The following is an 11,894-nucleotide window of genomic DNA, read 5'->3' as shown; positions in this document are numbered from 1 at the left end:
TGTGTGCACAGGTGTGTGTGTAGGAGGTGAGGTGGTGTCTGTGTGTAGATGTGTGTGGGGTGAGTTTAGGAAAGGTGGAGGGGCAGATGAAGGGAGAGGGTGCTGGGTGGCAGGGGGTAGGGAGGGGAGGGAGGCTGGAGCCAGGGGGCTGCCAGAGAAGCCCCATGCTGCCCTGGGGCTCAGTGGCAGAGCCCCCCACTGTGGTGGTGGTGGGCTCAGGGGTGGCGATCTGATGGGTGACTTAGAAAGAACGTGAGGAGGACAGGTCAGGCTGTGGGGGAGATGGGACCTGGGTGGGGAGACCCTCAGGGAGGCCAGGGGTCCAGCTCTGGGGCGGACAGGGCCTCTGCTCTGCTCCCCTGGGACCCCTGCCCTGGGCTCGGCCAGCCTGTGGGTGGGGGACCCCATGGCTTGGGGCCTGGGCTGTTGACCCTGGGACCCCAGACCCCACCCTGGCCTCTTCTTCACTCCGAGCTCTCACAGGCTGGGCCTTGGGCTGGGGGTGGGGGGACAGAGTGCACAGACCCCCGAGCCGCAGGTGCCTCGGCCAGGCAGAGGCCAGGCTGACCAGCGGGCAGTGAAGCTTTCACAGTAATTTGGGGGCTTTTCATCTTAAAATAATTTCAGCATTACAGAACTTGTTGCAGAAATAGTACAGATAGTTCCTGTCTGCCCTTCTCCCAGCTTTCCCAGGTATGAACGACTGACTTACGTAAGCACAGCAAGTGAAAGTGAAAGTCGCTCAGTCGTGTCCGACTCTCTGTGACCCCATGGACTATACAGTCTGTGGAATTCTCCAGGCCAGAATACTGGAGTGGGTAACCTTTCCCTTTTCCAGGGGGATCTTCCCAACCCAGGGATCGAACCCAGGTCTCCCACATTGCAGGCGGACTCTTTATCAGCTGAGCCACAAGGGAAGCCCGAGAATACTGGAGTGGGTGGCCTATCCCTTCTCCAGCGGATCTTCCTGACCCAGGGATTGAACTGGGATCTCCTGCACTGCAGGTGAATTCTTTACCAGCTGAGCTCTCAGGGAAGCCCTTAAGCACAGAATGATGAGCAAATCAGGAAACGAATAGCCACACAACGCTCTTAGCTCAGACTGTATCACTTTTCCCCTGTGGTCCTCTCCCTGGTTCAGGGAGCTCTGCTCCTGAATCTGGCCACTGAGAAAGCCCCCACCCCAGTGGGCATCGTCCCTCTTGCCGTTATTCTTTGAGGTCTTTCTTCCTTCCTGGCTGGCCAAGTCGTTCCTGGTTCACCTTGCCCTTTCTCAGCCCCAGCCTTGGAAATCGTTTCCCTGAGGAACACTGGTTCCTTGTGTGGGGGAATGAATTTAGGAGCCAAGGTCTCTGCACTGGACGTTCTCATTCCGCGGGCAGTGAGATAACCATGAACCCCATCCTGGGGGACCTCAAGGACAAACTGGCAGACGGAAGGGTGGGGACCTGCAATTTAGGGGCTAGAGGCTGCCGGGGTCCAGCCCCGGTGGATCCAGGGAATTCGAAGCGGGGATGGCGTGGGCGAGGGAAAAACTTATTTATTTATTAACATAAGATTAGATTAGGAAGAAATAGTATAGTAGGAAAATTAAGTGGAGAAAAGAGGCTGATTAACTTGGTTTACGTGGAAAACCAATAAAGTTCCAGACAAGAAACTTGCACCATCTACTTTAGGCCACTGGCATCCGTTTGAATATCGGAGAGTGCCCCGCCTTGGGCTCTCTCTCTTACGGATCTTAGAAGCCAGGACAAGTAAGTAGACATGGTGAGCCTCCACGCCCCAGATGGGAATTCAGCCTGAAATTAGAGTAAAGTGGAGACACGGGGGAAACCAGTCCTTCCAATGACTTGCCCTGCCTCTATTGTCTAGAAAGGCCTTTTATACCTTTTTGATTGTACATAGAGATCAATGGGTAATACAAAATTATGTAGTGTTAGCAGCCCAGACTCTTTCTGTATATCTTTTTGTATACAAAAGGTCTCAGGTGATTTACATTATCTTCTGGCCGGGAGGCTTGCTAACACTTTTTGGCTCTCTTCCTTAATGAATGTTAATTTCGTTTCCCCTGAAGTGTTTTTCTTTAATCTGCATCTCCTTAAAGCACTAAAGTTACATCTCTATAGAACAAAGGCGGAGTGGGTTATAACAAAGAAGGTACTTAACTCAAAGATCTAATGTTGCTAATACCAGGTCTCCTATTTTTCTATATACCAACTATATCTAAAAATAAAGGATATGAAAATTTGGCAGCAAGTATTGGCTCAGCAATGAAATGCTTAATCAGTTTTACTCTAATGATCTTGACACCTCGGAATCCCCTGCATTCCTAGGATGTTTTAAGATTCCTGTGCCTCTCGAGGTTGGGAGACTGTAAACAATTACATGCGCAGCTGTACGAGTCCTGCAGGCAGGCTAGAAAGCCATCAGAGGGGTTTTTGGATTGAAACACTTGTATTATGCCCAGGAAATTTATTATCTAAAAGCTCTAAATTAATTTTTTTTCCAGAAAAAGGTGGTAGGGGGACAGCCCCCTGTTAATGACAGAAGAGTAGGTGGAAAGCATAACACAGTAAAGCAGGCAGACTCTGGTCTTGGGGGAGTGGATGCTCAGGAAATTCCAGGGAGAACCCCTGAAGTCTGATCACGTCCTTGCATTTTGTCAGGCTTCCTTCCACATGACCTTGTCACGGGTGGGATTCCTCACGCTGGCCCCTGGGCAAGAGGCCCATTGCACTGAGAACAAACCCTTAGAGTGACTCCACCTGGAACCCTCAAGCTAGTCGGGGAAAGGCAGATATTTGGGTTTCATTCAGATAACCAGGAGCTTCCCAGGTGGCGCAGTAGTAAAGAATCCCCCTGACAATGTAGGTGATGCAGGAAAAGAGGGTTCGATCCCTGTTGGGAAGATCCCCTGGAGGAGGAAATGGCAACACACTCTGATATTCTTGCCTGGGAAATCCCATGGACAGAGGAGCCTGGCGGACCACAGTCTATGAGATTGCAAAGATTTGGACATGACTGAGTGACTGAGCGTGCATGCAGATATGACCAGATGTGAGTTACCTGAAGTCACCAAGTCTCCATCTGTACCAGGTCACGTTGTCCTTTAAAACACAAATGATAATGAGCCATCTCTGTGCCTGGGAGGGGCTGAGAAGCTTGGGACGGGGGTGGAGTGCAGCTCTGTGGGCCGGGTGAGGAGGGTGGATGCTGCTGGGTGCGATGCTGCAGCCTGGCTGGCCCAGCCCCCAGGGCCCGCTCAGCCTCAGGCAGGACCATCTGGGGCCCAAGCTCCTCCTGGGAGGGTCCGAAGGTGAGGAGCCTGCCCAGGAGGCCCCCAGGTCCTCCTTCGTGGACACTTCTCCCCTTTTTGGCCACACAAGCAGTCCTGGAGTTTCCCAGCCTCCCTTGCTTCACACACCATCACTCCATGCAAGCCTGACCCCTGTGACACAGCAAGGAGGGGGAGCAGAGAAAGGCCCGGGGGGGCTCCCACCAGGCTGGCCTCACCCCCCTTCCATGTCTGGCTTGCTTTTGGAGTCCCCCACCCCAAGATTCCACAGTGGAAGGGGAGCCTCCCCACAGAACCCACTGAGGGTGACAGGCTCCTCTTCCAGTGAGCGCCACATCCCGCTCCTGGCCCCACTGCCCAATCCTGACCACCTCCCCCAGGAGCCTCAGTAACAGGACATGAGGAATGAGGTTCTCCACTCGTGCAACTGTGCCGTGGTCTTTCTGGGATTAATGTGGACTTTCCATGGTCACTTCCTCCAGGAAGGGAAGGAGTTTGCAGAGAGCAAGGGGCTGCTGTTCACGGAAACCTCGGCCAAACGGAACTACCAGGTGGCCGAGGTCTTCAACGCCGTTGGTGAGTGACCAGCCCCCCGCCCCGGAGCTAGAGGTGGGGTGGGGTGGGGTGCACCTTCTTCAAATGGGTCTTCTCTGGCCTCCTGAGGCCCAGCCGAATGTTGCCAGGGACCTGGAAGGTGCACAGGAGTCAAGGGCGCCTGTTTCCTGGTTCTCGGAGAGCACGAGGGAGGGGGGGCTCCAGAGGCTGCCAAGGGTGCAGGGGCTGTGCTGGACTGGGGGGCTTCCCTCCCAGCTGGGCTTCCCCCTCTTGTCGTCCACAGCCCAGGAGCTTTCGCGGAGAGAAGAGAGCAAGGAGGGCCAGAGGCGGCAGAGAGACACTCCGCTGACCCTGAGCCAGCGGCCCTCGCGGCGTGGCCGATGCTGTGCCTACTAGAAGCGGCGCTCCAGGGGCAGCTGCGGGGAGCGGGTACTCCCAGCCCGCGCCCCAGCGGTCCTCTGAGCGAGTTCCAGCCATCTCCGTGGTGACGGCGGTGCTGACCCCGGTCCACGGTCGAGCCCGGCGCGTGCCTGAGTCCTTGAGGCGCAGGAAGCCGGCATTCCTTAGAATAATCGCCTCCCAAGGTCGTGGGAATCCTTTGGGAGACGTTTGTGTCTCCAGGGGCCTCCAGAGGGTGGGGGCTCCACGTCCCCAGATGTCAGATTCCACCTAAATCCCAGATGTCCTGGGGGTGGGCACGCCCGACCCTGCCTGGAGGTGCCCTCCTCAGCTGCCTGGCCACCAGGCAGTGAAGGAGGGGGAAATCAGCCAGCGGGGACTTGGCTCTGGGCAGGAGGCCACGCGAGGTGGGCTGGGGGGGTTTCCCCTGCTCCTGGGACAGGGGAGAGGGGTCAGCAGGCCCCACTGGAGCGGACCATGTCATCGCCGGACCTCTGTGAGGGTCCCTGAGGGGTGCAGCTGGGGGTGGGGCGGGGCCCCACTGTCCGCTTCTCGGGGTGACTATGAGGACAAGACGCTTGGGCCCACAGGCTCGAGGACCCGGATTTCGAGCGGAGGGATACCTTATTCTGCCCCAGTGAGTTTTTCTCCTAAAAGTAAACCCTTTTCTCGCGCGTGGTCTCTGGTGAGTTTGTAGGCGGGGGTTGTTACGCACGTCCCCTGAGGGCCCCCCGGCAGGGCGGCAGTGGCTGCGGTGGGCACAGGGCATCTTTCGGGTGGAGACACGTCGCGGGCTCGCCTGGTTCCTCCCTTTAGAGAGGCCAGCGGCCCCATGAAGGTAGTTCAAAGGCAGCTACTACTGGGGAGGCGGTGATGCTGGTCCCCCTCTGGGACTGTGATAAGTAGGCGGGAAATTTTAAATAAGATGCCACTGTCATCCCCCCCCCACCAAAAAAAAAAAGTGGCTTCACTTTGTCACCTGTAAGGATCAACAGGACAAACGTAAAGCGGCCTTCCCTGTTGATGCCGAGCCCCTTGACGTCCCCCAAACGCGTGTTTCTTTCCTAGACGATGTCCAGGTGAAGCCTGGCCGCTTCCTGCTGCGAGCCCTGCAGATTCTGGCTGCAGTGAAGTGTCCTATACGACCGCTCCCTTGAAGATGGAGCGAGTGAGATGGGGGCCCTTGCTGTGTCAGGCCGCTTCCCGTGAGCTGTTTCCTCACTCTGGGTAGCGGGGCTGGGTGGCTTAGTCGCCATGTCCTGTCCGACTCTGGAGACCCCGTGGACCAGGCTCCTCTGTCCCCGGGATTTCCCAGGCAAGAACACGGGAGGGGGTTGCCATTTCCTTCTCCAGGGGATCCTCCCGATTCAGGGATTGAACCGGGGTCTCCTGCGCTGGAGGTAGTCTCCTGCATTGCAGGCAGACTCTGTACTGACCGAGCCACCAGGGGAGCGGGCGGGGCTGAGACTCCCCCCGCCAAGGAGGAGACCACTTTGGAGGTGGCGGGAGGCTGAGGTTGCCTCTGGCCACTAGATGGCACTCCAGGCTCGCTGAAGCAAACCCCACCGCTCCAGGTCTAGAGAGTTGCTTTGCTGAACAACAGATGTCTTTCAGAGGACTCTGGACCCATCCATGATGAAACCGGAAGTGAGGAAATCACGCTAGTAGTGGGATACCCATGTATGTGATTGCTTTCCTCCTGTCTTCTCAGGCTGGAATTTATTATTAAAGCATTTTCTTTGACTCATTGCCACCTCCCTCCTTCATGCCTCCCTCCGTCCCTGCAGGATGGGATGGGGTGCATGCTGACCCTGGAGCCTGGGGTCCCCGTTGCCAGGTGTGATTGCCCCTTTCCCTCACCTTCTCCCCCACGAGGCAGGTGGGGCTCAGCCCTGGCATCACCTGGAAGCCTCTGTAGACGGTATCCCTGAGCCCACCAGCTCCGTGTTAGATCTGTCTGCAGGGCAGTGTGGGCCCTGGGAGGTCTAGACCCACCCAGTGACCTAATATTCAGACACGGGGAGCTCTGCGGTGAGGGCAGGGGTTCTGCCTGTCTGTCAGGCATGGGGCTCCCAGTGCCTGGTACGATTCTGGCATATGCCAGGCACTCAGCAAATGTGTCCCAGGAGAGGACTGAAGCTATTTTCCCCAGCATTGTAAAGAAAAGGCAGGTTTTTGCTAGAAACAGCCTCCACCACACCCAGGGACAGGTGCTTCTGAAGCCTGTCTGTGTCTGCTGCACAAACCTGGGCTCAGCGTGTCCTGGACTGTGAGGTCATGGTGGGTGTGGAGCCTGGAGGGAGATGAGTCCCTGGGGTTGCAGGTGTTCCGGGCAGAGATTCTCCGGGGTAAACAGTCCTGGGGGAGTCCAGTCTGTAAGCTCTCTCCTGTCTGCATCTGGGGAAGCTGCTCCAGCCCTTTTCATGAGCCAGAGTCTGTGTGTGTGTGCACACGCACGTGTGTGTGCTCATGGTGGAGGCAGGAGGCACAGCAGAACTGAGAAGCAGCCTCCGGGAGCTACCCTGCTTCCTGCCTGTGGTCCTGACCTTTCCCCTCCCGCTCTGTTTCTAGCTCCTCCTCCGTCTCCCCTGGAAGAGTCCCCAGTGCCTGGAGGGGCTGACTCAGGAATCCATTCTTTTCCTTTTAAAATAGTCCCTTTTCAGAGGCCACATTTAGAACAACTTGAAATCATCTAACCATTTGTAAGATGTTGAATGAAAAGAAAAAAAAAAGGAAGAAAGGGGAGAAAGGAAAAATACCTCCTTTAGAAGAATCCGCTCGGGAGGAAAAATCAGAGAATCAGCATCGTGCAGCCCACGGAGGACAGCTGGTCTCAGCAAGGGTACCCGGGGGCCCGAGTCCCTGGCTGGGAGCTCTTTGGGAGACAGGCTGCTGTCACAGGGCCCCAGGACTTCTGAAGATTGTTTCTGAGCAGATGGGAAACTGAGAGGTGTTAGGACCAAATGGAAGCCAGGAAGCCAGGACAGACACTCGGGCAGGCTAGGCCCGAGAAAAGCTGAGGCTCTGGGAACTCCTGCAGGCAGTGTAGCTGGACCAATCAGAAAAATCCCCATAGCCCCCGCCTGCGCCAGACCCGAGCCAATCCAGATAGGGATGCGAGGTTTAAAAGTCCCGCGCGCGTATGGTTTAACCAATCAGCTATGCTGTTACAGAAACAAAGACCCGTCTGTATAAAAGTATATGTGATTCAGAGCTCAGGGCCTTTGTCGGATTCCACTATGCTGGGTGAAACCTGGGCCCTGGCTCGAGCTGGTAATAAACCCCTTTATGCTTTTGCATTGCTGTGGACGTCTTATTCTCTCAGTTTTGGGGACTTGGACTCTGGGCATAACAAGAGGGTCTTAGAGTTTGCAAAGGGTCAGGCTCAGCTCCTATCGGAGTGGGACCTGGAGCCCACCGTCAGATACCATGCTGTAGGACAGACACGGAGCGTTCATGCCTCAGCGATGGCTGAGTCCTACTCTGCCCTTGGACCTAACTGCTCAGATGACAGGAAATACAGGGGCAGGATGGAAGGAGGAGGTCAGAGCACTCGGGGGAGGAGGCGCCACGTGCTGCGGCGTGTGGATCATCCTACTAGGTAACGTGTCTGGGCTCTTGTAAGAGTCGGTGTCGTGACAAAATCAGATGACGGGGGACTAACGGGAATTAACTAACCCTAACCCTAAATCTAGACTGGAGTCTGGCTTCAAAAAAAAAAAAAAAAAGGCAACTAAGACTTCCTTGCCTTATTTGGGGAGTTTTGAGTATGGATGAAAAACTCTATGATATTATGGAATTCTTACAAAATGTTTGAGGCATGATGATAATTTTGTGGTTATGGTGGAGATTGACCTTCGTTTGAGGAGAAAGATGCAGAAACGTCTAGGGGAAATATGATATCTACAACTGACTTCCAAGGGGTAGAGAGAAGAGGGGAGAGTGTGGGAAAGTAAATGCAGTGAAAATCGTGGAAGCTGTTAGTATTTTTACTGAGTAACTCGAGTCATTTTCTGGTGGAACCTTTAGGATTTTCTGCGTATGGTGTCGTGTCATCTGCAGACAGTGCGAGTTTTACTTCTCTTTTTCTGGTCTGGGCCCTTCCATCTTAAAACAAGTGGAACCAAGCCCTTTCCTCTTCTCTCCCCTTCACTTGCTGTCTCCCCTCCTTTCCTTTCACAGACAACCCTTTGAAACAATCATCTTTACGGACTCACTTGTGATTTTGATCCCCTTATCAGAATTTTACTCTTGACCCATTTCCTCCTTTTTATATGCTCTTTTCTAAGGACTGTGGGCTTCCCTGGTAGCTCAGCTGGTAAAGAATCCACCTGCAATGCGGGAGACCTGGGTTTGATTCCTGGGTTGGGAAGATCCCCTGGAGAAGGGAAAGGCCCCAGTATTCTGGCCTGGAGAATACCATGGGCTGTATAGTCCATGTTGTCGCAAGGGGTCGCAAAGAGTCGGATACAACTGAGCCACTTTCACTTTCGCTTCTGAGGGCTTGTTACATTTTCTGACTCCAGCTATTATAAGTGGAGGGTAGGGACTTCCCTGGCGGTCCAGTGGTTAAGACTCTGTGCTTCCAATGAGCCAGTTCGATTCCCGGTCAGGGAACTAAGAGCCCACATGCCTTGCAGCCAAAAAAAAAAAAAAAAGGAGGATATTAGGTATCATCATCATATTTTTGAGCTTTCTTGTGGGTTTAAAACTTCCATAGTAGGAGTTTGGAGAATACATAAAATCTCCCATCTCCCCGACTCTCTGGGCTCAGAAGATGTGTTCCACGGGCTGCCCTAACTGGGTACCAGGTGCTGCGTGGCTGGAATCCGAAGCCCTTTGCCACACTGATGTTTCCACGTCTGCAGCTCACGGGGCTATGAGCTCTTCTATTTAAAGTGCGCAGCTGAGTGGCGTTTAGTACGGTTACCACCTTGGCCAAGTCCCAGACACTTTCGACCCCTAAAGGAAGCCCTGTATCCATGGAGCAGCCCCCGGCAGCCAGCAGACCACTTTCTGCCTGTGGACTTGCCTGCCTGGACCTTTGTGAATGGAATCACACGCGAGGGGGCCTTTGCTGCCCGGCTTCTGTCGTGTTGCGTCCGGTCCTCACGGTTCCTCCCCGTGGCAGCATCACTAGGAAGAGCGTCACTCCTTTCCGTGGCTGAGTAATAAGCCGAGATACGTATGCATAGACCGCATTTTGATCTCCATTCATCTGTTGATGGGGGTTGGGGTTGTTTCTGCCTCTTTTGGCTGTTGTGCTGCTGGGAACTGTCATATACATGTGTTTTTTTGAACAGCGGTTCTCAGCTTTGGGGGTGTGTCCCCATGGGTGGGAGGGGGCCATGTGATCACTTTGGGTTGAACCGCTTTCCTTGGTCCTCCCTGCTTCCGGGCCGGGCCCAGCACTTGCCTGCCCTGGGAGGGGACTGGCCACACTCCTGTTCCTACATGTGTCCAGCCTGGGGCGGTGCTGACTGGGCAGGAGCTCTCCTTGGGAGGGGACTGGCCCCTGTCCTCCCTCCAGCCTCCCTGTGGCTGGTGAGGGGGCAGCCCTGACCCAGCCCATCCGGGCGGTCTGGGCCGGTTCAGCCTCCTCCAGCTGGCCAGTGAGCGTGGACCCCTGCCTTCCTCTATCTGGGCAGGGTGGCCGGGCTGGGGTCCTGCAGGCTGGCTCTGTGTCCCTCCCCTGCTGAGTGTGGACAGAAGGAGTCCCAAGGCCTGGGGGTTCCTGAGATCCTGCAGGCAGGGTACAGGCAGAGGCCTGGCTGGCATGAGCTCTGGGTTCAGAAGCAACTGGTTAAACCCTCCCGCCCACTCTTGGCCCCAGCACTGGAGGGGTGGGCACACCTTGGGGAAGGGAGTTTATGCTCACAGAGCATCCACACCTGTTGGCAGGTACCCAGGGGCTGTGCCACCCAGGCTTAGGACTGAGGTGGGTGTTCCCAGGCCCAGGTTCATGTGGGAAGCGGGGCTCCCAGAAGGTAGGGATGGAGCTCAGTTGTCCCATCAGTGGCTGTGTGCTCCCGACACCAAAGCAAGCTCCGCCAGAAACAGGACACAGGGACATCGTGCAATTTGAAAGGGACACAGGATGGGGTTGAAATACTCGAACCCAAGAGTACTGGAAACAAGCACCCCCTGTTTCTCTTCCACAAGTACCAACAGGGAGGCAAAAAGAACTGCAGCAGAGAGCGGGGCAGGTGAGGCCGAGGGGCCGTGATGCCCTCCCTGGGGCCCCTGCACAGCGGCCTCGTGCAGTGCGCAGCCTGAGCAACTGGTCAGGGTGGCTTGAGGGGCGGCACGGGCTGCAGGTGGGTGGCCAAGGTCGCCCCAGCCCCCTGCTCAGTGCCGGGTGCCCTTGGGCGAGTCCTAGGGCCTCTGGGCTGCTGGGCTCTGAGGGTCCTTCCAGGCTAACATCCCGTGAGGGGGAGCACCGTGCACTCTGTCACCACGCAGACACGTGTGAACAAGCCAGCTGCTTTTATTAGGACTGGAGGGAAGGTCGCTGGGGGAGGGGGAGGGGCGGGGGCAGGCTCCTGCTGCTACTCCTGGACCAGCTGGGCCGCCAGCCACCCCTGGAGGGCTCGGGAGGGCTCGGCGCCGCCTTCCAGGGGGAAGCAGGCTGGCACACGCCGGGGGCCAGGCCTGGGTCCGTTCCCTGGGGCAGCTCTCCGCCGGCCGAAGCGGCCCACAGGCCGGATCCCTCGGCCCGCATACCAGGCAGGGTTGATGTCGGGGGCTGGAAAGAGTGAGAAGAGCGCGTGGAGGCCTGTGCCCTGGTGCATGCAGCCCTGGTGGCCGGGCCGGCTGTGTGCTCAGCTCACCGCTGCCTGTCACCCAGGCCGTGCCGGGACCACCCCCCCGCACAGGAGGCTCGCCCGTCCGCCCATTTCTGGTGCTGGGGTGGCTTCAGGAAATAGGATTTCAGACTCACACCAGGACACACTCCCTTTCCTTTCCTGTCCCCACAGCCCGGTTCTCATGGGTGACGTGCACTAAGCCCTAGGCCACCCGTGTGGTGAGGAGTGACCCTCTCCCATGTGCTGGGTCGGGACCCTTGAGAGCAGCTGTCAGGGCCATCTGGGGGAAGGGTCTGGGGAGCAGGAGGCCAAACCCCAGCTCCGGGATGCTTAGCAAGGATGCCCCAGCCCAGAAAGTGACCAGGTCCCCGCTGTGACCCCTGGGGGTGGGGGCGGGGCGGGACACTCACTGCGGATCTCCATGGAGTGCTGGTGGGCTCTGCTGGCAGCCCCCTGCAGGGCCAGGCCCAGCAGCAGCAGGCAGAGGAGCCAGGCCCCCACCGCCTTCATCCCACTGGCTCCTTGCAGAGGCCCCGCTTGGGAGGGTGCAGCCTGGGGGCAAAGGTGAGCGCACATGAGGGCGCGTGTGCGCAAAGCGGGGTGCCTCGGATAACGCCTCACACACTCTGTGTGTCAGAGTGGATGTGAGTGTGTGCACACATTCATGGACATGGACATGGATATGCACAGGAGTGCCTGGGGTCACACGCGTGTGCACACCCAGCCAGGCTCCAGTGTGCACTTCTCTGCTCTGCTGGGGTGGCGGTGAGCCCGGAGCAGCAGGTGCGCCTGGCTCTGTGCGCATCCCTCGCTCCCCGGGGGCCCCAGTCTCTGCTCTG

General features: G+C 56.8%; 2 protein-coding genes across 5 annotated transcripts in view; one reads left to right on the top strand and one right to left on the bottom strand.

The window, feature by feature from the left end:
• Positions 1–4,922, top strand: part of RAB17 (RAB17, member RAS oncogene family) — a 23,740-nt gene extending 18,818 nt beyond the window's left edge. For all 4 annotated transcript variants that reach the window (XM_040231851.1, XM_040231850.1, XM_040231849.1 and 1 more), the window contains 2 exons: positions 3,778–3,871; positions 4,134–4,922. In XM_040231851.1, coding sequence (XP_040087785.1) covers positions 3,778–3,871; positions 4,134–4,246 — 207 coding nt within the window. In that variant the 3' untranslated portion in view covers positions 4,247–4,922. The remainder of the gene's footprint in view (positions 1–3,777; positions 3,872–4,133) is intronic.
• A 5,865-nt stretch (positions 4,923–10,787) lies between these two features.
• Positions 10,788–11,570, bottom strand: PRLH (prolactin releasing hormone). Its single transcript, XM_040231847.1, has 2 exons — positions 11,466–11,570; positions 10,788–10,994 (listed from the first exon to the last, which is right to left on the bottom strand). The coding sequence occupies exons 1-2, from the start codon at positions 11,563–11,565 to the stop codon at positions 10,798–10,800; spliced, it is 297 nt and encodes a 98-aa protein (XP_040087781.1). The 5' UTR covers positions 11,566–11,570; the 3' UTR covers positions 10,788–10,797.
• Positions 11,571–11,894: the final 324 nt, after the last annotated feature.

Source organism: Oryx dammah, unplaced genomic scaffold (assembly GCF_014754425.2).
Source record: "Oryx dammah isolate SB20612 unplaced genomic scaffold, SCBI_Odam_1.1 HiC_scaffold_28, whole genome shotgun sequence".
Classification (NCBI taxonomy): Eukaryota; Metazoa; Chordata; class Mammalia; order Artiodactyla; family Bovidae; genus Oryx; species Oryx dammah.
Note: the sequence above shows the minus strand (reverse complement) of the source record. Positions and strands in the feature narration are given on the sequence as shown.